Here is a 27,127-nt window from a genome sequence, read left to right on the forward strand (position 1 = left end):
CAGGGACCCAGATGGGCTTGCTTGGGCCTCTGCAGTGGAGGGGGAAGCTCAGGGAACTTCTCAAACTTGCTTCTAACTTCTGGGAATGAGAGGTGGTCTGGGATTTCTAAGCTTATGGGAAGGAAAGATTCAGAATTCGATCTGTAAAAACCAAGAGAAAGTACCTGGGGCTAAAGAAATCAAAAGACCTCAGTTAGCAACAGCTCCATTTGCTACTGTGTGATTCTAAATGTAATCTAAATGTAAATGTAGAGGTAATAATAGCCACTCACCTATTTGTAGGATAGATGTGAGAATCATAATTTTAAATGAGGGAATATCGGCTCAATTTTGCTGTGAACCTAAAACTGCTCTAAAAATAGATTATTTTTGTTAAAGATATATTTTTATTGAGAGAGAGAGAGAGAGAGAGAGAGAGAGAGATCAATGTGAGAAATACGGATCAGTTGCCTCCCGTGCACACCCCACTCAGGGATGGAACACACAACCTGGGTATGTGCCCTGACTGGGAATCAAACTGGCAATCTGTCTGTCATGGGACAACACTCAGTCAACTGAGCCACACCAGCCAGGGTAGAAATAGTCTATTTTTTTTTTTTTACATTTTTTAAATTAAATTATTATCTGTGTACATATTTTAACATTGCCCCCCCCCCCATCCCATACATACCCTCCCTCCCCGGAGTTTTGTGTCCATTGGTTGTACTTATATGCATGTATACAAGTCCTTCGATTGATCTATTATCTCCCCCAGATCTCCCTACCCTCCCTGCTGTAATTTGACAGTCTGCTTGTTGCTTTACTGTCTCTATATCTATCTTTTGGTTCATCAGTTTATAATGTTCTTTATTATCCACAAATGAGTGAGGTCATGTGGTGTTTCTCTTTCATTGACTGGCTTATTTCACTCAGCATGATGTTCTCCAATTCCATCCAGGTTGCTGCAAATGATGAGAATTCCTTCTTTTTTATGGCAGCATAGTATTCCATTGTGTAGATGTACCATAGTTTTTTGATCCAATCATCTGCTGACAGGCACCTAGGCTGTTTCCAAATTCTAGCTGAAATAGTCTATTTTTAAAAAATGAAGAAATGCGAGGAAGATACTTTATAAAGCTTTAAAGCATTTCACACATGCAAAATATGTTATTAGGCCTAAGGACAATCTTGGGGAAGAGGGCACTGGCAGATCTCCCTTGAGCAGACCGGAACATCCCAAGATACCTCAGGAGTTGTGTCTCTCCAACTCAGGGCTGGGGGTGAATGAAGTGGGAGTGAAGTGAGGCAATTGGGTTGTCTCATGATCCTACGCATGGACCTGGCAGCCTTTTCAATCTTTCAACTAACCCTGCCTAATACTTATTGGTTACTCCTTTCTCCCCGCCCAGTTTCCCCCAAGGTACATGCATCGCATGCCGCTTTGATTACTTTCACTGGAAAGAGCAGGTAATCCCTGAGAGCCCCCACCCCCACTGGCCTATGACAGTGAGGAGGTTCCCAGCTTCCTCTGCAGAGCACACAGAGGTGCCCACCCACTGTGGAAGAGCTCTCTTCATCTCTGAGTGTCCTGAAGTCACTCTGAATGTTGGGAGCCTGGGTAGAGGGGCTGACCTATGTGAGTTACCTCCTTGCCCTTAGACTCCTGCAGGAAGCATCAGATCCAGTTACTTTCCTTCTTGAACAAACTATGTAACACCTTCTCAGTCTGGTCCAGAAAGATGGAAAAAGGAACCCAATTCAGAAGGTGGAATAATTTAGTACTAAAAACAAATGAGCTATCAAGCCATGAGCAGATGTGGAGGAAACTTAAATGCATATTACTAAGCAAAAAATGCCAGTCTCAAAAGGTTACACACTGTATGATTCCAACTATCAATATATGACATTCTGAAAAAGGCAAAACTATGGAGACAATAAAAAGATCTGTGGTTGTCAGAAGTCAGGGGAGAGGGAGGGATAAAAAGGCAGAGTACAAAGGATTTTTAGAGCAGTGAAACTATTCTGGTATAATTCTATAATGGTGGATACATGTCATCATAAATTTGTCAAATCTATAGAATGTATAGCACCAAGTGTGAACCCTAAGGTAAACCAGGGACTTTGGGTTATAATGTGTCAATGTAGGTTCATGGATTATAACAAGTATATCACTCTGGAATGAGATGTTGATAGTGCAGAAGGCTGTATGTGTGTGTGTGTGTGTGTGTGTGTGTGTGTGTGTGTGTGTGTATTATATGGAACTCTCTGTACTTTCCACTCCATTTTGATGTGAACCTAAAAATGCTCTAAAAAAATAAAGTTTATTAGTTAAAAAATAAGCCCTTGTCTTTTAGAGCTACATACTGAAGTATTTATGGACAAAATATTATCTGATCTAGAATCTGTATCAAAATAATATGTTGGAGAAAGTGGGTAGAGGTATAAATGAAATAAGATTGAGAATTGAGTTGACAGTAAAAGCTGAGTGAAGGGTACATGAGGATTTATTATGCTATTTCCCCTATTTGTGTCTATGTTTGAAATTTTCCAATAACAAAATATTTTAAGAAGAGAGAAGTGTCACAACTATTTTTTTAGACATCCATTTTGGTGAAAAGAGTGGAGTGTGGTTTAGGGATGGAGGAAGGGGACAGCCTAGAACTTGGAAGTATGATTTGGGAGTGGTCAAGGTCTAGCTAGAGGAGGCAGGAAGGAAGACACGGGGCAAAGGATAGTATAGGAAAGTGAAAGGGAAAAACAGAAAAGGAAAATGGGCTTACTGCTTCCCCCCATACTCTTCCTTCCCCTTTTCTTTGCTTACTCATTCCTTACCCTTCACCTCTCTGGATGAAAAATCATCTCGGGACTTAATAAAGATTCCAGGCACCAAATTATGAATTCCAATTCAGTCAGCATGGCCTGGAAGTCCACATTTTCAATACGGGCCCTAGAAGGATTAAATATATGAGCCTCCCTTGAGCTCAGTACCTGGCACAGTAAGCAGGCTGGTATTTCTGTCACTAACCTCTACTCTGCCAGACTGAAGACCAAACCACTCTGCCTTTCAAAGCTTCTGGGGCAATGCCCATTGTTTCAAAGCAGAAAAATAAAGGGGGAGGGGGGGAGGAATGATAGATTTTGTAAAGAAGTTGTTTCTTGATTTCCTTTAATGTATGTGCAAAAATATGCAAAATGATGAGGGTCTCATCGGGGGGGGGGGGGGGGGAGAGAAAATGCATTAGCCAGCTAAGGCTTGAAAGATCTATCTTCCAGCCAGGCCAGCCATCACTTTGGATTCCCAGTTGGGGCACATGCCTGGGTGGCAGCTTGATCGCCAACAGGGGGTGTACAGGACACAGCCGATTGATGATTCTCTCTTATCATGGATGTTGCTATCTCTCCTCTCTCTAAAATCAATAAAAAAAAAACATATTTAAAAAATTAAAAAATGATAAGGCCTTCTTTTTGTGCTGATGTTCTCTGATTTTATATTCACTGAACAACCTTCTGATTTTAATGAGGTTCTACTAATTTTTTTAAAAGCAAAAGCACTCACTAGTTGCCCTAAGTGATGCAGTCAGTCCTCTTGGTAGTGTTACCTTTTATTGTCAGACAAGACGCCTGGTGCACGAAATTCATGCTTGGGGGGGGGAGTGAGTGTCCCTCAGCCTAGCCTGCACCCTCTCCAAACTGGGACCCCTCAAGGGATGTCTGACTCACAATCCAGGACTGCTGGCTCCCAACTGCTCGCCAGCCTGCCAGCCTGCTCACCCCCTAACCACTTCCCTGCCAGCCTGATTGACGCCTAACTTCCCCTACCAGCCCGATTGCCCCTGCAGGCCTGGTCCCCCCAACTGCTCTCCCCTGTAGGCCTGGGTTCCCCCCTCCCAACTCCCCTCCCCTGCAGGCCCAGTCACCCCCAATTTCCTTCTCTGCTGGCCTGGTCACCCCTAACTTAAGGTGACCAGATGTCCCGCTTTTGGCGGGACAGTCCCGATTTTTAACAATTTGTCCCTCATCAAAAATCGGGACTGTCCTGCCAAAAGCGGGAAGTCTGGTCACCTTACACTAACTGCCCTCCCCTGCAGGCTTGATTGCCCCAACTCCCCTCCCTTGCAGGCCTGATCCCTCCCCTGCTGGCCACCTTGTATGCTGGAGTAACAATCCATTTGCATATTGCTCTTTTATTCTATAGGATTTCATACATTGCCCTTGATTTCCCTAGTCTCCCCAAAGTCTGTATACAGAAGCACTAGGTCACCAAGACCTCCCCACCCATCAGCAAACCAGAAAATTTAAGCTTTAGGATGAAGATAACAAATTAGTCCACGGATCTGCGCGGAAACTACCAGAACGGCAGCCTGATGGCTGAGTCATCATTGCATTATGGGGAGCAAGACCATTCCTTGGCCCACAAGTTCTTGGCCACATCCCTTCCCTAAGGGCAGTGGTTTCCAAAGTGTGGTACGGGTATCCCCAGGGGTACGGGAAGAGTTCGGTGGGGGTATGTTGCACCGGAGTTTGGTAGGGATATGCACTGCACCGTGCTTAGCTGCGCCTAATTCTGCGTTCTCATGAGTACGAGAGGTACTCAGTGTTACGAAAATTATAGAAGGGGTACACATATGTCGAAAGTTTGGGAAACTGCGCTTAGGGAAATAATTAGGAATTCTGAGCTCTCTGCTTACCTGAAAGAAGGGGTTGGGGATAAAGAGAGCCACATGCTGGGGAGACAAAAGGAGAAGTCTTGCCACGCAAATCGGCTCAGGTCAGCTAAGAAAAATGCCCAGCGCGCTCAGTAATGCGCACTCCCCCGGCAGCAGTTACAGTTTAAAAGGGGTGTGAGGAGGATGCGGTCCCCTAGTTCAGAGAACCTGAGGGGAGGAGTCTGACGAGGGACGGAGAAGAGGGGCAGGTGTCAGAGGGGGCTGGGTTGGAGGAGACACAGTGTGAGGGGATCACAGAGTTTCAGGAACCAGGGGAGGGGGGGCCAGAGCCCACAGGTAAATGGGGGAAGAGCCCGAGAATGGACAGGGAGGGAGGGAAGGGGCGGACACAGCTCGGCCTCAGCGAAACTGGAGTTTTGTGAGGCGAGGGGTTACACATGCAGCACCGAGGGCAGAGGGCCGCGCTGAGGAGAAAGCGCCCCCTGGCGGCCTCGGAGCGGGCGCCTGGCCGCGCGGCCCCCGAAGCCCCGCCCCCGGCCCGCGCACGGTCCCCCGAAGCCCCGCCCCCGGCCCGCGCACGGTCCCCCGAAGCCCCGCCCCCTGCCCGCGCACGGTCCCGCTCCGGGTTCCCTGTGTCGCGCGACCACTATAGTTCCGGCTGCGGCGCGCGGGCGGAAGCTTTATGCGGCCGGACTGCGCCGGCGTGGGGCGCCGGGTGAGTGGGGGAGGCCGCGGCTGCGGGGGTGTCTCCATCGCCTGTAGGACCTGTAGGAGCAGGGGGTTAGGGGTGGGGAACTATGCGGGGCCAGCGCCCGGCTTTCCCGCTGCTCGGGCCGCCGCTCCGCGCGGTCTCTGCGGCGCCGGTTCCGGGGCCCTGCCCCCCGCCTCCCCCTTTCCGCGTCGCCTCCTCTGCACAAACCCCAGGATCTCGGACCTCGGCTCAGGCCTGGGCGCCTGAGAGCTAAACTGCCGAGAATCAATTCTTTATAAATAAGCAGGTTGTCACCTTAAGGGGAGCATTATAAATGTGCACTGATGGAGGCCTGGCACTAGGCCGGATTGGCGGCTAGGGTCTGTTATCAGTAGACTGTGCTTCAGGAGACCCCTGCTTGTCCGGCGCGTTGTGTGCAAGCACTGCTTTGGGGGCAGGTGTGGGGCTGGGGTGGGAACTTGCAGGTGAGACTCACCCACGAAAGGAAGCCATCAGGCTCTCACAGCAATGCCGGACTGTGGAGGGCAGGGATTTTCTCTTTATCTAAACTGCCTTAAACTGCTCGGGTGAACCCTCCTTCAGAAACACTGAGGGGGTTTTTTGTTTTGTTTTGTTTTTAAATATATTTTAATGATTTTTTTTTACAGAGAGGAAGGGAGAGGGACAGAGAGCTAGAAACATCGATGAGAGAGAAACATCCAACAGCCGCCTCCTGCACACCCCCCACTGGGAATGTGCCCACAATCAATGTACATGCCCTTGACCGGAATCAAACCCGGGGCCTTTCAGTCCGCAGGCCAATGCTCTGTCCACTGAGCCAAACTGGTTTCGGCTAAATTGGATTCTTTGCTGTAGGGCTCAGCTTCTGTAATAAGGCCTGAACTCATTTTTCTTGAAAGACTCTTCCAGAACAGTGTTCTGCATAACACACTTGGGGGAATGCTATTATAAGTAAAACATCAGGGTGGCAATTGTTTGGGCAATTGTTGGTGTTTAGAGTGGTGATGTCAAGTCATCATAAGACGTGAATTATATGTTTAGCACAGTATTTAAGAGGAATACACAATTTAATTTTTTCTATCAAAATGGTTAAATATTTTAGAATTCTAAAGTCTGGAAATGTACTTTATATCTCTAGTTTAGACTTTATTGATATTGGATACAGAGGCATTATTGTATTTGAAGTGTATCTGAGGCCGCTCATTATGTGCTAAAGAGGTTTTTCCAACCTGACTCAGTCCCTGGCCCTCATTTTTAACTTTGTTTCCATGAACTAATATATTCTGAGTCCATGCCAGCCTCCCTACCCCTTGCAGCCTATTTATACATGGACTTTTAAAATATCACACATTTGCAGTTGGAGATTGTACCAAAACAAGCAGTCTGGCCACTGTTAGGTGTTTTGAAGTAAGCTCCAAAAAAGAAATTAGTGAACATTAAGTGTCTAACCTGTTTATGTCCATTCCGATTCTTTCCTAATTGTATATATTCAATATGATTGTTATGAAGTTGTAATCAGTGTATACATATGATCCTGTGACCTGCTTTTCTCAGTTATTAATACTTTATATAAATATTTCTGATATCTACATGTGTCATTTATTTATATATTTTATTGTGTCATTAGGCTGTAGTTTGCTTAATAATAGCAAGCTGTGTTCCCAAGAGCAGGTCTGTGTATCTGTGACCTTTTTTCTTTGTTTTTGAGACCAGACATGTTTTCTTTGTGCTAATTCTCAATCCATAAATTTATTTTTTTATTTTTTTATTTTTTTTTAGTAGTAAGTTGTCCTTGTTGTTTAATATATTTTTTTGATTTTGTACAGAGAGGAAGGGAGAGAGATAGAGAGTTAGAAACATCAATGAGAGAGAGTCATGGATCAGCTGCCTCTTGCACACCCCCAACTGATGTGCCCACAACCAAGGTACATGCCCTTGACCCGAATCGAACCTGGGACCTTTCAGTCCCCAAGCCAACACTCTATCCACTGAGCAAAACAGATCTCGGCTCAATCCATAAATTTAAAGAACTCTTTGTTTTTTCCATTTCTTCTACGTTTTGACTAATACACAGTTTCACGAAATAATGCCAGCTGTCGTACATACTCTTTACCTTTGTTCTTTTTCTTCCCGGTTAAAGCTTTGTTGTCTGTTTACATTCAGTGAATACTACTGAGGCTAATAGTCTTGCTTTTGTCATGCTTAATGATTTCCAGCTTTGTCTATTTTTTTTTTTTTTATTGATTTTTTACAGAGAGGAAGGGAGAGAGATAGAGAGCTAGAAACGCCGACGAGAGAGAAACATCAACCAGCTGCCTGTTGCACACCCCCTACCGGGGATGTGCCCGCAACCCTTGACCGGAATCGAACCTGGGACCTTTCAGTCCACAGGCTGACACTCTATCCACTGAGCCAAAACGGTTAGGGGTAGTCCTTTCATTTCTATATTTTACATTCATTTTAATTAAAAGATGGGGGTGACACCAAGTAACAAGATAATGAAACATTTGCACTGTACTGTTGTATCTATTAAGATAGTGATGGTGCCCAAAAAGACTGGTTGGTTGTCAAAAAGTGCCGCAATGTGACAGATAGAAATATTCTTTAATAAATTAAGTGTTGGAGAGGGGATGTAGGAGTGTTTATTATATTAAGTTTAATAAAATTTGGAACTGTGAAAGTCCAAAACTACCTGAATTTAATGTGTTTGTGTGTGTTTTTAATAGAAATACTTAAGGCCATTCTTGATTTATAGCCATTTAGTGGGTGATTGCTTGCTTGCTTCCCTCCCACTAAATTCTCTAGATTTGCCCTCATCTCAACTTAAATGGAGTTTGCCTCCACTCATTTCTTGAAATTTGGTTAAAAATTGTGGTGGGGGGATAAAAGACCTTGTACTCTCCATGACGTATAATCTAACCATATTTGTTTTCTACAGCATTTTTCTGTTTATAGCTGTCTGTCTGCGTTCTGATTGGGAACGCTGGGCTCATTTTCATCATGCCAACAGTGGTGGTGATGGACGTATCCCTTTCCATGACCCGACCTGTGACTGTGGAGGGGTCTGAGGAATATCAGCGCAAGCACCTAGCAGCCCACGGTTTGACGATGCTGTTTGAGCACATGGCCACAAATTACAAGCTTGAATTTACAGCCCTGGTGGTTTTTTCATCACTCTGGGAGCTGATGGTTCCCTTCACAAGGGATTATAACACCCTACAGGTATGAAAAGGAATGAGTTATTGTATGTATCAATTGTTTATCAAATTGATAGGGAGCAAAAAGTGTTATCATATTGTACTGAATATTTAAAACTTGGAATTATTGAATGATAAGTCTATGGGTATAATATCTAAGTATAGCTGTAAAACAAGGATTCACAACCAGTAGGTTTTATGTCTTTGGTAAGGTTATGAGTTAGAGCTGTGAGTTGTTGCCTTATTTTCTTCTCTTAGTTTCCTGGAGTTCTCAAGATGTAATGGCCCATTCCCTAACGTTAATATTCCCTAACAAAGCCTAGCACAGTGCCTTACCCATAGTGAACAGCCAATATGTGTTTGTGAAATTAAATTGAATAGTTTAATAATTGCTAGGCAATATCTGTGTAGTTTGATTTTTAAAGTGTAAGTAATAAAATTTTGTTAAATCATTTTTTATCTGACTTTTTCTAAGTGACTCAAAAGCTTTTTTTTTTTTTTTTTAATTGCACTGGATTTCTTATAAGTGAGTAAACTAAGGATTTTGGATGTCCAGCAGTTCTGAAAGTTAGAGAACTCTTATGTGGATGGTACAGTTCTGGAGTCAGACTGACTGGATTCAGATCTAGACTCTGACACTTCTAGGTATGAGACCTGGGAAAGTTACCTAATTCTGTACCTTAGTTTCCTCATTTTAAAAAACAGGTTAAGCCCTGGCCAGTGTAGGTCAGTTTGTTGGGAGTCATCCCAGTCACTAGGAAGTTGCCAGTTAGATTCCTGATCAAGGGCACATGCCCATGTTACAGACTTAATCCCCGATGGGGAGCATGCAGGAGGCAGCCTATCGATGTTGCTCTCTCACATTGATGTTTCTCTCTCTCCTTCTCTCTCTAGAAATAAATAAATTATTCTTTTTTTAAAAAATGGATAGGGTGTTATAATAAGTAAATGCATGTAAAGTGCCTAGAGTGATATTTAGGATATAGTTCTCAATAAATGTTGGCATTTTTGTAATGTATTTAAAAGTGCTTCATTTTAATTATTTCCTTCAAGGTCCACTTAGAAAGATATGAACTTGGTGGGCTGTTCACTCTCACCTGACAAAGAGGACAGAATGAAAGGGACCTCTGTTCATTGTCCTTTGTAGCTGAGGAAGTCTGATTACTGTTTTTAAGGACCTATGCTTTGTGACTCTAGAAACAGTGTCCTTAACAGTCTATGTTGTTTTCTGATAACAAATTAAAATGAGCAATTTTATCTTCTATTCAATTAGGAAGCATTAAGTAATATGGATGATTATGATAAAACCTGCTTGGAGTCTGCATTAGTTGGTGTTTGCAACATTGTTCAGCAAGAATGGGGTGGTGCAATTCCCTGCCAGGTAATTATCAATTATTTTTCATTGCTCTAAGTTAAAAACATTAACCACTGAGGTGCTTTGATTTTCTTTAAGCTCTAAAACAGCATGCAATGTAATTTCTACAAACTATGCTACATGCTAGTTGTCTTTTTAAAAGAAGGCGCTAATCAACACTAATATGCTCAGAAAGGAGCACAATTGTGCCTTAAGGAAAGCATCCTCCTAGTAAATTGACTTCTTGAAAACTAGTATTATTTGTGTAAAATACAAAGGGCCCACAGTGGAATTTTAGAACACTCTCTGAAAGGGGTAATTTTAATTTTTTAAGTGATAGAATTTTAAACATCAGTACAATGTCATCTTAACTTTGTTATCTCAATGTAGCATTTACTCAGCCAACTTTTCACCATCTTAACTATCTGTTATCTAAAAAGTGAGGAATATGAATGTCAGAAAATCAGTTGCCCTTAGAATCTATAGTAGGTCCATATTAGCATCAAATGAGAGCAGAATAGTAGCTGAAAAAGAGAATTGGAAGTTTGCTGTACACAGGTGCTTTAAGAAATAGTAGCATATTTTAAGAAGAAAAAAGGTGCTAAGAGAAAAACCATAATACTGTAGTCTGCAACAAAAGTCAGCAAACTTTTCCTGTATTAGGCTTTGCAGGTGTCTGTGGCAACTCCTCAACTTCACTATCATAGCGTGAAAGCAGCCATAGGTAATAAGTAAATATATGGGCATGCTGTGTTCCAATAAAACTTTATTTACAAAATCAGGCAGTGGGCCATAGCGTATGATTTGTATTTTAGGGTCAAACAAAGGATTCCTCAGTAGTGTCAGTGGCATCACTGTGGGTAAGGGGAAGGTAGGGATTGACTTATTCTTCTTAAATGCCAGACAAAGAAATACGGGAAATGATGGAACTGGTCTTTATCTTGATTGCAGAAGTGGTTACATCACTAAAAGCATTTTTGAGAACTGTATACTAAAAAGGGTGAATTTTATTGCGTGTAAATTATATCTCAATATACCCAACTTTTAAAAAATTGATGGTTTGTTTGTTTTTTGCTGTAAAACCACCCTGTTTTATAAAATATGAACTAATGGGCTAATGAAGACCCTGAGCTACTGCTAAAAGGTTAAATCAAATCACTTTAATGGACCATTGCTAAAAAATAAAAAAGCTAGTAAATGTCTTTTAATTAATTTCTTTTCAGAAATAAAAATGTTTGTCACTTTATTTCATAAACATTATTTGGTAAATCCATACATACAGAATATCTAATTTCCTAACAATATCTAAATAAATAAAGTTTTATTGTCAGTGTCTTCTGAACTGGAAGCTAGCAGGTAGCACAGTTTCATTTACTGTTTCTTCAGTAGTTTTATTTTTTTAATTAAATATATTTGGGTGACATTGGTTAATAAAATTATATAGGTTTCAAGTGTACAATTCTATGATACCTCATCTGTATATTGTGTGCCCTACCACACAAAGTCAAGTCTCCTCCTCTGTATGATAGTCTTCAGTAGTTTTAGAGAAGAAACTCAGAATTTGTGAACCAGAAAGACTTCTGCCTTTTAATGTTTTTTCTTCCTTTTTAGAAAGGAAGAATCTGAATTAGAGGTATTGTACCCTGAGGGCAAGGGCTGGGCCTGAATCCACTTTAACTTATTTGATGAGTTTTGGTGTAGACCACATGTGTCAAACACAAGGCCCTCTGGCCAAATTCGTCCCGCCAGGCCTTGCAATGTGGCCCGCACCGCGCTGTCATCACTGCACTCCGCTGCGTTTCCATCACAATGACAGTTTATGACTGTTCAGTAAACCATTCGGCCCGCGATTTAGGCTGGATTTTAGATTTTGGCCCCTTCTCTGATTGAGTTCGACACCCCTAGTGTAGACAATTCAAAACACTTGACTGGAGGTGGAAGTTATTAGTGATTATTTTTATAATCAATTACTGTGGAATTTATTTAAATGTGGAATTTTTTTAACCAACCTTTGAGATAGCTGGGCTGTCTTTATTATTGAGTAAAATCTGTCTCATTTTGACATTCCATGAAATATTTCATTATCATAGAGTATCTAAAGAAACTAGTGGCAGAAGTAAATCATTAAATAGCAATTATTGGTACCTAGAAGAGGAAATTACTTTGTAATCAATTGACTATCTTCCCAAAAGATGACATTGCTCCAAGTGACCTCTATGAAGTAAGCATTCTTGGGTTTTAGAAGTAGGTGCCAATCTTGGTACTTCACATGTTTTAAAAATGTGGCTCTCAAAAGAAATTTCAATCATACTGTTGATATTTGGCTCTGTTGACTAATGAGTTTGCCGACCACTGTTCACATAATTGCTTATATCTTAGCAGAGGTGGATTTTTCAGTATATATGCAATTAGGGAGAAATGAAATTACTAAATGTGGCTGCTTTAAATGAGTATGTTATTTTATATATATAAACCTCTCACTTTTTGCAAACAGGTTGTTCTGGTGACAGATGGCTGTCTTGGCATTGGTAGAGGCTCGCTGCGGCATTCCCTAGCTACACACAATCAACGAAGTGAGAGCAACAGGTTCCCACTACCTTTCCCCTTCCCATCTAAGTTATACATCATGTGTATGGCAAATTTAGAGGAGGTAATGCTTTTTACTAAGTTCTTTCCAATTTGATTAGATATACCGTATTTTTCGGACCATAAGACGCTCCGGACCATAAGATGCACCAGTTTTTAGAGAAGGGAAATGAAGAAAAAAAGATTCTGAAACAAATAGTGTCCTAAAATATTTTATGTGCATTAAAACCCAACATCACAGTCATAAACACATGTAATCAACCCTGTAAAGTAAACAGCAGCATTTAGAACCATTTTAGAGTCGGGCAAGCACACAGAGAACACACAGAGCCGGGCAAGTAAAAAAACTTTTTTTTTAAAGTATATATGTAGGCTATATTTGGACCATAAGACGCAGGGACTTTTTCCCCCCACTTCTGCATAAAGTATATATGTAGGCTATATTTGGACCATAAGACGCAGGGACTTTTTCCCCCACTTCTGGGGGGAAAAAAGTGCGTCTTATGGTCCGAAAAATACGGTAGTTTAGGACAAAGGTTTATTTTTTAGTGTGTATACCCCCTTAGTATTATATTGCAGATCACATTGAACTTCACTGGTTTCAGCTGAGGCTGATCAGTTATCTTTGAAAAGACCCTAGAATTCAAATGCTTTTTGAAAGTTGAAAGCACTGCCCCATTTTAGAAAATATAGTTAGAGTTGTTATCCATCCTACTGCCCATCAAGATTCTTCAGATGCTGAAATATTCTTTTAAGTGTTGGATATTTCCATCATTTAGGAATTCTTAAGTCCATGCCGCCAGAAATATTGACAGAAGTGTGCTTTAATTTTTTTTGTAAATGTATATTTTATTAAACTCTATTTTCTGGTTATACTATTTTCATCAGGAAAGCTATTTCCATCTCAGTTTTTTATCTGTAAAATGTAGATGATAATGGTACTTACCAAAGAGTTAGAAATACTTAGGAGGAAAGATACTATGTCAATACCAACCATGGTCATCTTTGAGAATCTTTGCAAAACTACATCTGAATGAAATAGCTCTACTGTATCATTTTTTATATGACACTTCCTCTTTGGTAACTTTGAATCAATTTGTTATAGCTGTTTTTCTGTTCACATTGTTAAATTGTTACCAGACAGTGTCTGGTTGCCTCCTCCTCCCTGCATTAGGTAAGGTCGCAGGGGAAGGTCTTAACAGAATATTCATTAGCTTCTCAGGTGTGCCCTTCAATTAATTGATTCATCAAAATGAGCATAAAGAGGAGTTAGGGGTTATTTTCTGGTTCATTTCATTTTTTTAAATGTCATCAAGAACGTCATTGAAGAGGGACCTGACCAAGGCCATTCTGTCCCAGGACAGTCTGTAATGTGTAAACTATTTGCTCCTTAGTGTCCTTGGTAAGGAAAGATAAAGCCTTGTGATTCATTAGCTAGCTGTAAGTTGCTCAGATTTTTTGGTCTTGCTTAATTATATTGTCTCAGTTTTCCATATTCTACTTGCCAAGGAATTTCTCTAGCATCTTACTCTTCTGCCTCAAACTAATCTCCATTATATTTGTTGCTTGTGTTACTGTGATGGGTATAAACTGAATGCTGTTAATAATCTGGCATTTTGTGCTACTTTAAACAACTCAGCTGTTTTGCTTTGTAGCTTCAGAGCACTGACTCCTTGGATTGCCTTGAACGTCTCATAGATTTAAATAATGGCGAAGGGCAGATTTTTACTATTGATGGCCCCCTATGCTTGAAAAATGTTCAGTCTATGTTTGGGTGAGTATGTACTTAGAGCTTTTTTTGCCTTATTATCATTATAATTTGATATATGCAGCAATAATATGTATTTTTTCACTTCTAATTGTGTCATTTCAATTCCCCCAAGTTTCACATTTTTCAGATAAAATGCTTGGTAGGAGTGATTTTTAAAAGTTTATTCCCTTTTGAATTAAACATGACTAAATCTATATTGACTTCCTTACAAAGACTTAACAATTTCAAAGATCAACAGTCCTTAGGACTTTTCAGAATTGAAATTGCTTCACCAAAAATGTCAGGTTTTGTTCTGTTTCAAAATAGTCACATCGTTTTGGAGTCAACTCAAAGGGAAAACAGCTTAGCATTTTGAAAAAAATTATAGGTATCATCTCATGCTTCCTATAATAATTAATTATCATATTCTAGAAAACTGATAGATCTGGCATACACGCCTTTCCATGCTGTTCTCAAGTGTGGCCACCTGACGGCAGATGTGCAAGTCTTCCCCAGGCCAGAACCTTTTGTTGTAGATGAGGAAATCGATCCTATCCCTAAAGTCATTAACACAGGTAACTCTTTAAAACGTCCTTTTCAGTTCTCCTGCTATCCTGACTTTTTCCTAACTTTTGACTTTTACTCCTCTCTATCCAAGATAGTTGAAAAGAAATGTAAATTCTGGTACGAGGATGCTGTCATCATCAGTTATACACTTTGGAAGTGAGGATGCACTGCCTAAGGTGTAGCAGCATCCTCATATCAGAATTATAAGAAGACTTATAATAACCTTTCTATTCATCATATTTGAATTCCATATCTAAATATTGTGTTTATGAAATCTAGTACATAGAAAATAGTGTACTTTTCTATAGAACTAATTAATTCTATGTTGACTTATCCTTTTCAGATTTGGAAATAGTGGGATTTATTGATATAGCTGATATTTCCAGTCCTCCAGTTCTGTCCAGACATCTGGTCCTACCTATAGCACTTAACAAAGGTGAGTTCTCTTCCTGTTCAGTGATACAAATGAAGTATCTTATTGTCTAAAATTATTCTTAAATGTCAGATAATAGAGTAACCCATTTTGCAGAATTTTGGAGAAAGGAATAGTTATTGGTTTGGATTGAATTTTTAAAAAATGGAATATTGCCTCTTCTACTAGAAAACTAACTCTGCAGCCTTACACTGTGGAAAGCATATTGACACATATTTATTGTGTATTGTTTTATTAATTTACAGTGGAGATCCTCTTTAGAAATGAGAATGCTTTGTCCCTAATCCAAGGCTCTGCCTTTCCTGGTAGGATGGCGAGGAAGCCAAAGTGATTCTCAGAGGTTGCCTGATAAATACGGAGTCAAATACAGCTCCATAAGGAGAGAAACTACACCTGTGCTCTACCATTGATGCTCAGTAGATGTAAATACTATGGAATAAAATGGAAGAATCCAGTCCTACAAAATAAAGCTCTCCAAGAACTGTAAAGTTATGTCCCCCAAATTAAACATCTCTGGAGAATGTTAGTCTCTAGCACTTTAAACTTCTTTTCTCTGTTCTAGGTTGACCATCCACGTTATGTTCATCAGCTTTCTCCAAGAAGCATATGTAGTCAGTCAGGTTTCTACTCACTGAGTTATGATCACATTCTGTTGATGGTGGTTGTCTCAGTTGTAAAATTGGGTATTCTATAACCCTCAATCACACATGCACAGACAGAATCTTGAAATGTGCCCAAAGATGGCTTATAGTGATTATTGTTTGTAATTTATCTTATTGTTCTTGATACTAATATTAATAACCAAGTTTTCCTTACTTCTAAGGTCTAGAGATGGCGGGAAAGGAGGCAGGGATTCTGCATGTCCATATAAATTGCCAACAAAGTGGGCAAAATGAAGAGTTTATGTAGGGGAACAGTGGAAAGAAAAGTGTGGGAAGGCAGAATGGGGCCATGTCTTAAGGGCTTTTGAATGTCAAGCTAAACTGGGCAAATTCTTCCTATTGAATTAAAACGTCTTTGATAAGATTGAGTGGGCAGATAGTTCCAAAGGGAAGTTAATTGTAGGAAGATTCATTTGTCAGCAGAGTGCATGAGAGAACCTGGTGTTGGAGAGTCAGATCAAGAAGTTTATGAAGTAACACTCTTCATCTTGTGGGGGGCTCCCATCCATGTGCTGCCTGAAGGCTATCAGTTGAGAATGCTCTCACTATCTCTGATTATGTGGTTCTGTTTAGAAGGTACTTGAAACTCCCAGAGAGCACCTAGCTAAGTATCCTAGTAAAAGTTGTGGAAAGCTAATTTTTGCATGTATCAGTTTCACTAAAATGTAATTCACATACCATACATTTCACCCATTTAAAGTATACAAATCAGTACATTTAATATAGCTGCAGAATTGTGCAACCATCACCACAATTCATTTTAGAATCAGAATTTTAAAACCCCTAAGCCCTTCATCTTCCTCCGGTAACCAATAGTGTCCTTTCTGTCTATAGAGTTGCCTCTTCTGGATGTTTCATATAAATGGAATTCATAAAACATGTGAAAACTGATTTTTTTATGGACATAGGAACACCAGAATATGAGCTTTCCTTTTACAAATCCATTTACTTTCCTTCCAAGGCTAGAAATAGCCAACAGTATAATTGGGGTTTGGGATTTTTGTAGCAAATCTCAGTCTGACCTGTTTCCTCTTCTTTTCACAGAAGGTGACGAGGTGGGTACTGGCATAACTGATGATAATGAAGATGAAAATTCAGCTAATCAGATTGCAGGCAAAATTCCCAACTTCTGTGTCCTGCTCCATGGCAGCCTAAAAGTGGAAGGAATGGTAGCAATAGTTCAGCTAGGGTAAGAAATGTTTTCCTTTTGTTGATTGGAAGGGAGAATCAATTAATAAAGTGAAGTATTTCCCAGACTTTTCTGAAAAAAATAGAAAGGTCCTTGTCTCCTTTTTCCTCTCCGTGCCATACCCTCCCCACCTACCATCGCCTTCTAAATTGTTTAATTATCCCCTAAAGCAGGGATGGGAACCTTTTTTCTGCTAAGGGCCATTTGGATATTTATAACATCATTCGAGAGCCATACAAAATTATCAACTTAAAAATTAGCCTATATTTGGTCAAACATTTCATTAACTCACTCCTCAAGCCTTGGCAGGGCCAGACCAAATGATTTCGAGGGCCTTGCACAGCCCTTGGGCCAGACATTTCCCACCCCAACCCTAGATTAAGTAAGAAAGCCTTTTAATGATATGCTTTTAGATTATAGAAGTTTTCTTCTATTTTATCTGAGAACCTAGATTCCGTTATAACAAGGCTACCAACTTGCTGTTAGGATCTACCAACTTGCTATTATGCAGTGTTCACAGACTCCTCAGCTACAAAATGAGGAGGTAGAATTAAATGAAAAAAGATGCTGATAAAATTAATTGAACATTTACCATATGCCAAGCACTCCTGTATGCTCCTTACATACATTAACATATTTAATCTCTCACAAACACTACACAGGAGGTATTGATATTATTCCCATTCTGTAGATGAGAAACTGAGGCATAAGAGGTCAAGGACCTTGCTCAAGGTCACATGGCTAGTAAATGGAAGGATTCTTACCTATGCATGTTTACTCCAGAGTCCAGGCTTATAACCACTCTGCTGTATTCCTCCCCTGAGAGGAAAGCCCTTATAACTTCTATATTCATGGCAGTCTTGAAATTTGCAAAGCTACCTGCTTCCCTTTCTATAATATCTGTTGTTAGAAAGAAGAGGTGACTGAGCATTTGTGGCCATTGCCTGGGATAGACTGATATGAGATCAGAGGAAGTATGGCTCCATTTCTGCTTGAGCTCAAATTATTTAGAACAAAAAAAAAGCATGCAGTTCTTTTTAGGTATTGGTTGGCTGTATTTCTTGGTACCCAAACTTACTTGCGCTGGCTCTGAAAATGAGAAACACCTGGGGTCCTTTGTGAATGGGAGCAGAGCTGGGTGATGGCTTTGTGCCTTTTGTTACAAGGCCTTCTCTGTGTTATTGCTGCTGTGAATGACTCATGGAGGCAGCTGAAAAGACCAATAGATCACAGCCCTTACTCCTCACCAAGCCTGCAGCTGCCTCCTGTCCTTGTGATTGTTTTCTCTTTTAAGACTGCTTTGCCCTAGCCAGTTTGGCTCAGTGGATAGAGTGTTGACCTGCTGACTGAAGGGTCCCAGGTTCAATTCCAGTCAAGGGCACATACCTCAGTTGCAAGCTCTTCCCTGGCTGGGACCCTGGTCGGGGCACATGCAGGAGGCAACCAATCGATATATTTCTCTCACATTGATATTTCTCCGTCTTTCTCTCTTCCACTCTCTCTCTAAAAATCAATGGAAAAATATCCTTAGGAGAGGCTTAAAAATAAATAAACAAATAACTGCTTTTGAGTTCATATCTAAATAATTGAATAAAAATACATGTCCCAGAGGAATGGTGATATTAGGGGGCAGCAGTATGCATTTTCAGGTTTAGGATTTGGCTTTAGTAAAAGTAATATACCTGATTTCAAAGCTGAAGCTTATGCCACTCAAGAGAAAAACACAGGTTAGACTTATTTAACTTGACAGTCACAGGCTTGATATTCTTCTGATTTTTCATCTTCTCTCCACCTAGTCCTGAATGGCATGGAATGCTCTACTCCCAAGCTGACAGCAAGAAGAAATCAAACCTCATGATGTCCCTCTTTGAGCCTGGCCCAGAACCTCTCCCATGGCTAGGGAAAATGGGACAGTTGGGTCCTATTTCAGGTATAATGTAGATCAGATTTTATTGATCTTGACTTTGTTTTCCTCTCTGCTATTCTGAATAGCTCTGACTGTAGTCAGAGAGCTGCGTGATCTCCCTATGGGTGTGCTGTGGTCTCTGATGCTGGATATGTAAATGGAAAACTCCAAGAGAGTTTGATGTTTGAACTTTTTAACTTTGTAACTCAGGGGAAACTGTCATTTAGGTTGTTTTAATTACATATAAATGCTATAAATGCTTAAGAGTAAAATTCAACTCTCTATAAACATTTTTCTTTCATCTAAAATTACCTTAGTGTAATTTTCAACCCAGATAATCCCCAGTGATTCCTAGATAATTTAATCCCCTTCCTTCTTGGAACTGTTTTCCTTGGCTTTCCTAACATTGCATTTTCCTTATACTTAGTCTTTTTCTTCAGCAACTTTTTTTTTTTCTGGCATCTTTTCTTCTTGCCTCATGATGTTTTTTGCCTTTTTCTCTTGCATTAATATACTCGCCTGATTATTAAATTGGCCATTATAGCTTCAGAGTCCCCCAAATCTATAAATCTAGTCCTGCTTGATCTTTCCCTGGAATTTGCATATTGTATTTCCACTTTCCATTGGATTTCTCCACCTGGATATTCTGCCACAGTCCCAAGCTCAATGTGTTTGTTATAGAAACCATTGTCTCACCCCTCCCATCTTGAACTGTTTCTTCTTCTGATTTTCCTACTTTTTCTAATAGAGGCCTTTTACCTTTGTACTTCTAGGTACACAGGTTCCAACTATAGACATCCTTATCTCATTTGGGCCCATTTCACTTCAGGAACATCTACCAAGCAACCTATTTTGTGCTAAGTCTTAGGGGATAAAAGAGTTAGCAAGAGTTACTCAAGCAGAAACCGGATAGAGCGCCGACCTGCGGACTGAAGGGTCCCAGGTTCAATTCCGGTCAGGACATATACCTTGGTTGCGGGCACATCCCCAGTGGGGAGTGTGCAAGAGGCGGCTGATCGATGATTCTCTCTCATCGATGTTTCTAACTCTCTGTCCTGCTCTCTCTTCCTCTCTGTAAAAAATTAGTAAAATATATTAAAAATAAAAAAAATAAAAAAAAGAGTTACTCAAAGTCCATGGAAAGTTGAATAATAAACACAGGCTGACACAGGGTCAGAGTTGGCCTGCAGGAGAGGATGATCACTTCTGCCTAGAGGACTCAGGAAAATCTCACAAGACCCTGGCCAACTTTTGGGGGAGAGGGGAAAGACAGAGGAATTTGGTGAGCCAGTGAAGGAAGAAATGGCATCCTGGACAAATGAAACCCCTATAGAAAAGAAAGCACAAACTGTTTAGGGGGAGGGGGGGTTTGGAAGGCCAGAGGGTAGGTTAGAGGTTGGCAGTGGCTGGAGCAGGGCAGGCCTCATCTGAAATGTGAAGAGCTGAAACTTTATTCTGCTGATGTTGGAAAGCCACCAAAGGGGAGTGATATATCAGATCCTCTGGCTATAATGAGAAGAGTGGAGGTACCAGTTAGAAAACTTTGTATTGTAGGTACTAGTGACCCCTGGTATTGTGTGCAATATGACCGAAATCCAAGTGAGTGATAGTAAATTTGCATTTAGAAAAATAACTGTGAAATGTGGATTTGAAAAGGTAAGGACAATCTGCAGTAAGAAGTCGACTGTGATAGTCCTGGAGATGTGAAGGTGGAGCCAGAACAAAGGGTAGTGGCTGGGGACAGTGGATGGGATCCAGGCAAGTCATACTAGTATTTATAAGAAAGAATAAAGGAAAGATAAGAATTAAAAATGATCCCAGGTTTCTGACCTTGGCTGTGGGTGAAAGGTGGTACTATTAATTAAAACAGAGAGCAGGAGTAAGAGTAGATTGGTAAGAATATCTTTTGTGCATGTTGAGTTTATGTCTATGAGATTCAGATGGAGGTGCCTAGAGACAACTCGTATATGAACCTAGAGTTAGCAGAGAGGGCAGAGCTGGAAATAAAATTTTTCATCACAAATACATCACTGATTGCTAAATGGTGAGAATGAGGGGGATTACTTAGGTCCAAAATTTGAGTTTTCATGTACAAAAATAAACCTGGAGAACCTGTATAAAAATTCTGTTTCCTGGGCTCTCACATACAGAGATTCTGATTCAGTAGGTCTGGATTCAGGCCCAGGAACTTGCAGTTTTAATATTACCCCCATGATTACAATCTAGGTGATCTATGCTCTAAGAAGCTCCAGCCTTAGCAACGTATACAGATTAAGGGAGAAAAGAGAGCTAGAAAGGGCCAACCATTGGGGACAGTGGAAAGGGTGCTAGTAAAGGAAAATGAGAGGGAATAGGCAGATGAAAGAGGGAAAGTAGAAGTGATGTTGCAGAAGCCAAGAGAACAAAGAGACAAGAAGGAAGTACAGTGTCTCATACACTGTGCATGCTTGTCAGTTGAGCTCTAAGGATGCCTTTTCCATTGAAGCCTATAGAAGATTTTAACTAAATATAGGCCCAGATGGTAGGCCAAGATTCAGCAAACTTTTTCAGAAAAAGAACAAGATAGTAAACATTTTAGGCTTTGCAGACCATATGGCCTCTGTCATAATTACTAAGCTCTGCCATTTGTAGCACCATATGTGCATAAATGATAGTGACTGTATTCCAAAAAGTATTACTTATGGATACCAGAATTTGAATTTTATATAATTTTCATGTATATTTCATGAAATATTATTCTTTTTATTTCTTTACCCAGCATTTAAAAATACAAAAACCATCCTTAACTCAAAAATAGGCAACAGGTCATGGTTTGCCAGCTCTTGAGCTAGGATGCAGGGGCTGGGTTTTAAAGCTCACACTGGGACAGGAGACATGACTTTGGTTCCAAACAAAACAGAATTGAGTTCTGTGAGTAAAGCTAAGAATATGGAAGGTATACCCTCTCAGTGAGAGGATGGCAAGAAGAATTCTACCCATTTTTTTTTTCTATCTACTTTTTCTAGATATAAAGAAATTTTTAAATCTTCTATGAGAAATTGAAACTCAAGTCCTGTGCCATGCAGACTGATACTACCCATTCTGAAATGGGGATTTCTAAAACCAAACCATACAAAACTGGTTCTGAAGCAATGAAACCCTCGGTGCATCCTCCAGAAGTTCATACAGTGACTCTGTAGGAACACCTCTACAGCCCAGGGCAAAAGGACTTCCACAGAAAAATCCCTGATATGATGAGATCATAATTTGAAAACAGTTTCCAAATCATGAAAGGATTTTTTTCTCCTTTGAAGGAAGGCCAACAGAGTGATTGATTAGCACCCTGAGAATTAAATCTGAAATAAACTGTGGAATGAGTGTTTTAAAGATTGAAGAGTTTTAGGAAGGACTAAAAACCATGAGGTAAGAAGAGGACACTATAAATCAGGATTCATTTGATCATGACAGTTAGGAAATGATTGGTGGCTTGATAAAAGTAGCTTCAGTAAGTAGTTAGCCAGGACATAGGTTGAGGATGAATTAGATATGAGGAAATGAAGATGACAAGTCTGGCCACCAAGAGTTGGAGGAGAACACAAAGGCAGAAGCAGTGTGTGTGTGTGTTTAACGATTCCTCACCATCTATTCTCTCTAGCATCCTTATGTTCATTCTGCCTTTCATTCTCACTGCTCTTGCCTTGTTCTGGCTTTCTTTACCCTTCCCTTAGGTCAGAGGTCAGCTAATATGGCATGGAGGTCAAATTAGCCCACTGCCTGTTTTATAAGTAAAGTTTTATTACACAGGCACACTCATTCCTTTCGTATTGTCTATGGCTGCTCTCCTGCTCCAGTGGCAGAGTAAAGTAGTTATAAAGAGACCATATCATCCACAAAGCCTAAAATATTTATAGTCTGGCCCTTTACGGAAAAAGATTGCTCACCCCTGACCTAGACTATTGTGATAGTTTTCACCACAGATGCCTGTCCATAGTCTAAGACAGTAGCATTCACATTTCTTTCTGATCTGGCTTCCAACCTAACAGTGCTTGGCTTGTTACATGCATTCTTCATTCAGATTGGACTGGTGTTTACTCAAGTTATTATTTTCCTCCCTCTGGGTCTGTTTTGTTTTTTGGTTTGTTTTGTTTTAATTTAAAAGGTTTATTAGAAGTGTTGCCTTGTGAGTTATACCTGAAGCTTTCCCTTGGTTTGGTTTCTGGTTAACTTCAGTTAGAATAGCAGTGATCGCTAGGTACAATACTGGTTTCATATACACATCCAAATATCATGCATACAAATGTGGTGGTGTGTTTTTTTTGTTTTGTTTTTTATTGTCTAAAGTTTTATGTATGTCTTCTTTTCCCCAATTGATCTTCCCTCCCCCCACCATTCCCACCCTGGGCAAGCCTCCACCACCCCAGTGTCTGTGTCCGTTGGTTATGCTAATGTGCATGCATACAAGTCCTTTGGTTGCTCTCTAACCTCCCTACCTCCCCTGCCATTTGTCTCTGGATCTATTTTTGTTCATCAAATTGTGTTGATCATTATATCCCACATATGAGTGAGATCATGTGATATTTATCTTTCTCCTACTAGCTTATTTCACTTAGAATAATGCTCTCCAGTCCCATCCATGATGTTGCAAATGGTAAAAGTTCATTCTTTTTTATAGTGGCATAGTATTCCATTGTGTAGATGTACCACAGTTTTTTCATCCACTCATTTGCTAATGGGCACTTAGGCTATTTCCAAATCTTGGCTATTGTAAATTGTGCTGTTATGAACATAGGGGTACATATATCCTTTCTGATTGGTGTTTCTAGTTTCTTGGGATATAGTCCTAGAAGTGGGGGTTCCTGGGTCAAATGGAAGTCCATTTCTAAATTTTTAAGGAAACTCCATACTGATTTCCACAGTGACTGTACCAGTCTGCATTCCCACCAGCAGTGCATGAGGGATCCTTTTTCTCTGCATCCTCACCAACACTTGTCATTTGTTGATAATAGCCATTCTGACAGGTATGAGATGGTACCTCATTGTTGTTTTGATTTGTATCTCTCAGATGATTAGTGACTTTGAGCATGTTTTCATATGTCTCTTGGCCTTCTGTTATGTCCTCTTTTGAAAAGTGCCTACTTAGGTCCATTGCCCATTTTTTTGATTGGGATGTTTATCTTTCTTTTGTTAAGTTGTATGAGTTCTCTGTAAATTTTGATTAAAGATTAATCCTTATCTGAAATAGCACTGGCAAATAGTTCTCCCATGCAGTGGGCTTTCTTGTTGTTTTGTTGACGGTTTCTTTTGCTGTGCAGAAGCTCTATCTTGATGTAGTCCCACTTGTTTATTTTCCCCTTAGTTTCCATTGCCTAGGAGCTGTGTCAGTAAAGTTATTGCTATGACATATGTCTGCTATTTTGCTGCCTATGGAGTCTTGTAGGATTTTTATGGTTTCCTGTCTTACATTTAAGTCCTTTATCCATTTTGAGTTTGTTTTTGTGTATGGTGTAAGTTAGTGATCTAGTTTCTTTTTTTTTTTTTTTTTTTTTTTTTTTTTTTTTTTTTGCTGACCAAATTTCCCAGCACCATTTACTGAAGAGACTATCTTGAATCCATTGTATGCTCTTGCCTCCTTTGTCAAATAATAATTGAGCATAATGGCTTGGGTCAAAAAATATGTGTTACTTTGCAATTACTTATTTTTAAAGACTGTGAATCTGCTATCTTATTAAGAATACTACTATCTGGCTCTTTCTTGGAAAAAAATCAGAATTCTTGCTAAAACAACTTAAATTATTTTTCTTTCATATGTTTGTTTAAAATATATATATTGATTTCAGAGAGGAAGGGAGAGGGAAAGAGAGAAAAAAACATCAATGATATGAGAGAATATTTGATTGGCTGCCTCTTTGTACACCCCTTACTGAGGATCAAACCTGCAATTCTGGCATGTGCCCTGACTGAAAATTGAACCATGACCTCCGGGTTCATAGGTAGATGCTCAACCACTGAGCCACACCAGCTGTTTTTATGTAGATATTCTTTGCAGCTTATCTGCAAAGAAGATAGATTTTATTTTATTTTATTTTATTTTATTTTATATTATTGGTTAATACTTACTTGAGGATATTTTTTCCATTGCTTTTCCAAGTGGAAGGGAGGAACGGAGAGAGAAACATCGATGTGAGAGAGATACATCAACTGGTTGCCACCCCACCCACCACCCACATGCACTCTGACTGGTGTGGGGATCAAACCTGCAACCCAGGTACGTGTCCTTGACCAGGAATTGAACCTATGAGCCTTAAGTACTTGGGCCATCATTCCAGCCACTGAGCAACACTGGCCAAAGCAGAAGCTCAATTTTGCAAAGCAGTGGAAAGAAATGGTATCTTAGGAAATGGTACTTCTTTCTCTAAAGTCATTTTTATCTTAAATGCCTAATTTAAAAATTAGATTTTTCATTTGCTTTAGCAAGTGCTTTTTAAAAAATGTTTCTGAGACTTTTTTCCCTCAGGCACTCTGTTAAAAAGTTCTGCTTCCGGTGTTTTAAATACATATATCAGTTCATTTGTGTAAGGAAAACTAATTTCTTCAGCATACACATTAGTATTTGTCTGGAGTTGAAAATATTTCAATGAAATGTTTATTTTGACTTTGGGCAACACCCATAGTAACCAATAGTATATCATGTGACAATTTTATAATAGGTATGAAAGATTCCCTCCAATAGGCACCTGACATACATGATTATCATCTTAAGCGGTTTTTGAAGAACCTTACCTTCAGAAATTCTCTCTCTCTTTCTCCCTTCCTCTCGCCTTTTTTTTCCTCTTTCTTTCTCTATATACATATACATACATCATACATGCATACTTTTAGGTGATTATAGTTTGAGTATATGTAAGAGCTAACATTTTTATTGAACTTAACTCTGTGCCTGGCCCTGAGCTAGGCACAATGAAATGTATAATCTCATTTAATTCTCATAATAATAGTCTTATGAGGTTGAGATTGTCATTATGTAACAAGTAATAATTAATAATAAAACCTACCTTAGAGGTTTGTTGAGAGAATTTATTGAGGGGAATAAGTATAAAGTTTCTGCCATAGTAGACACATAATGTGAAAGGATTTAAGCTCCCTGCCTGGTTGGGAAAATGATTCCCAGAAGGTGGTAACAATAATGACAAGCCAGTAGATGTAGGAATGCCCTGTAAGTTTGTGGCAGTTTCATTGGCTCAGGAAGCAGGTAGAAAAACAAGAACCCTTGTTTATTCACATAGCTATAAAACCAATATGGCTTTAATCCTTTGGAAGCAATAAACTAATAAACCATAAATAAGGTGGGATATGTTCACCAAAAAGTACTTCTTTTTTTTTTTTTTCTTTTTTCTTTTTTTAAAATATATTTTATTGATTTTTTTACAGAGAGGAAGGGAGAGAGAGAGAGAGCCAGAAACGTCGATGAGAGAGAAACGTCGACCAGCTGCCTCTTGCACACCCCCTACCGGGGATGTGCCCGCAACCAATGTACATGCCCTTGACCAGAATTGAACCTGGGACCTTTCAGTCCGCAGACCCACGCTCTACCGCTGAGCCAAACCGGCTTCGGCTACTTCTTTTCTTAATCCGGCTATATAATCACTATGCTGTCTAATCCAGTAGCCACTAGCCACAGGTTATTTAATTAAACAAAATTTAAAATTCAGAACCTCAGTCAGACTAGCTATGCAAGTGTCCAATAGCCACATGGGCTAGTGGCTGTCATTCTGTCATTGCAGAAAGTTCTATTGGAAAATGCTAGACTAAGCTATACAGACTTTCCATTTGTATACTTATTTTTTAAAATAGTACGTTAGAATTATTGTATGTTTTTGTTTTAACTTCGCTGAGTTTAATTCATAAAGCAAATAATAAGTAAAGCTTGTTTTTTTTAAAATATCAAGCTGTATTTCACTTACATGGGCCTTAGTTGATTGTTTGGTCTCTTACATCAGTGGCGTTTTATTGAGAACAAGATCCCCAACCTGACTGAAGTTAATGGATTTTCTTAATTAGGGAAGTAACAGGATATATAGAAGATTGAATGATTTCAAAGAGCTTCTAGCCTAATTAGAAATGTAATTGATTGTGCTCTGCCAGATCT

At 39.9% G+C, this 27,127-nt stretch overlaps 2 protein-coding genes across 5 annotated transcripts in view; one reads left to right on the top strand and one right to left on the bottom strand.

Annotated features, from left to right (window-relative positions):
• The window catches only part of SLC24A1 (solute carrier family 24 member 1), a 35,063-nt gene extending 31,997 nt beyond the window's left edge, over nt 1–3,066 (bottom strand). Inside the window, exon 1 of the mRNA XM_045581443.1 lies at nt 2,812–3,066. The gene's annotated coding sequence lies outside the window, so the exon portion shown is untranslated. The remainder of the gene's footprint in view (nt 1–2,811) is intronic.
• Nucleotides 3,067–5,240: 2,174 nt separating this feature from the next.
• Nucleotides 5,241–27,127, top strand: part of INTS14 (integrator complex subunit 14) — a 29,926-nt gene continuing 8,039 nt past the window's right edge. For 2 of the 4 annotated variants that reach the window (XR_006741589.1, XM_036438778.2), the window contains exons 1-9: nt 5,241–5,361; nt 8,297–8,580; nt 9,829–9,936; nt 12,404–12,559; nt 14,151–14,269; nt 14,678–14,820; nt 15,156–15,248; nt 16,952–17,096; nt 18,893–19,026. Coding sequence is in view for 3 of the 4 variants with exons in the window: in XM_036438778.2 (XP_036294671.1) it covers nt 8,359–8,580; nt 9,829–9,936; nt 12,404–12,559; nt 14,151–14,269; nt 14,678–14,820; nt 15,156–15,248; nt 16,952–17,096; nt 18,893–19,026 (1,120 nt within the window). In the remaining variant the exon portion in view is untranslated. The remainder of the gene's footprint in view (nt 5,362–8,296; nt 8,581–9,828; nt 9,937–12,403; nt 12,560–14,150; nt 14,270–14,677; nt 14,821–15,155; nt 15,249–16,951; nt 17,097–18,892; nt 19,027–27,127) is intronic. The other 2 variants (XM_036438750.2, XM_036438759.2) reach the window with 2 other exon arrangements.

The sequence above is a fragment of the Pipistrellus kuhlii genome, unplaced genomic scaffold (assembly GCF_014108245.1).
Source record: "Pipistrellus kuhlii isolate mPipKuh1 unplaced genomic scaffold, mPipKuh1.p scaffold_m20_p_1, whole genome shotgun sequence".
In the NCBI taxonomy this organism is placed as follows: Eukaryota; Metazoa; Chordata; class Mammalia; order Chiroptera; family Vespertilionidae; genus Pipistrellus; species Pipistrellus kuhlii.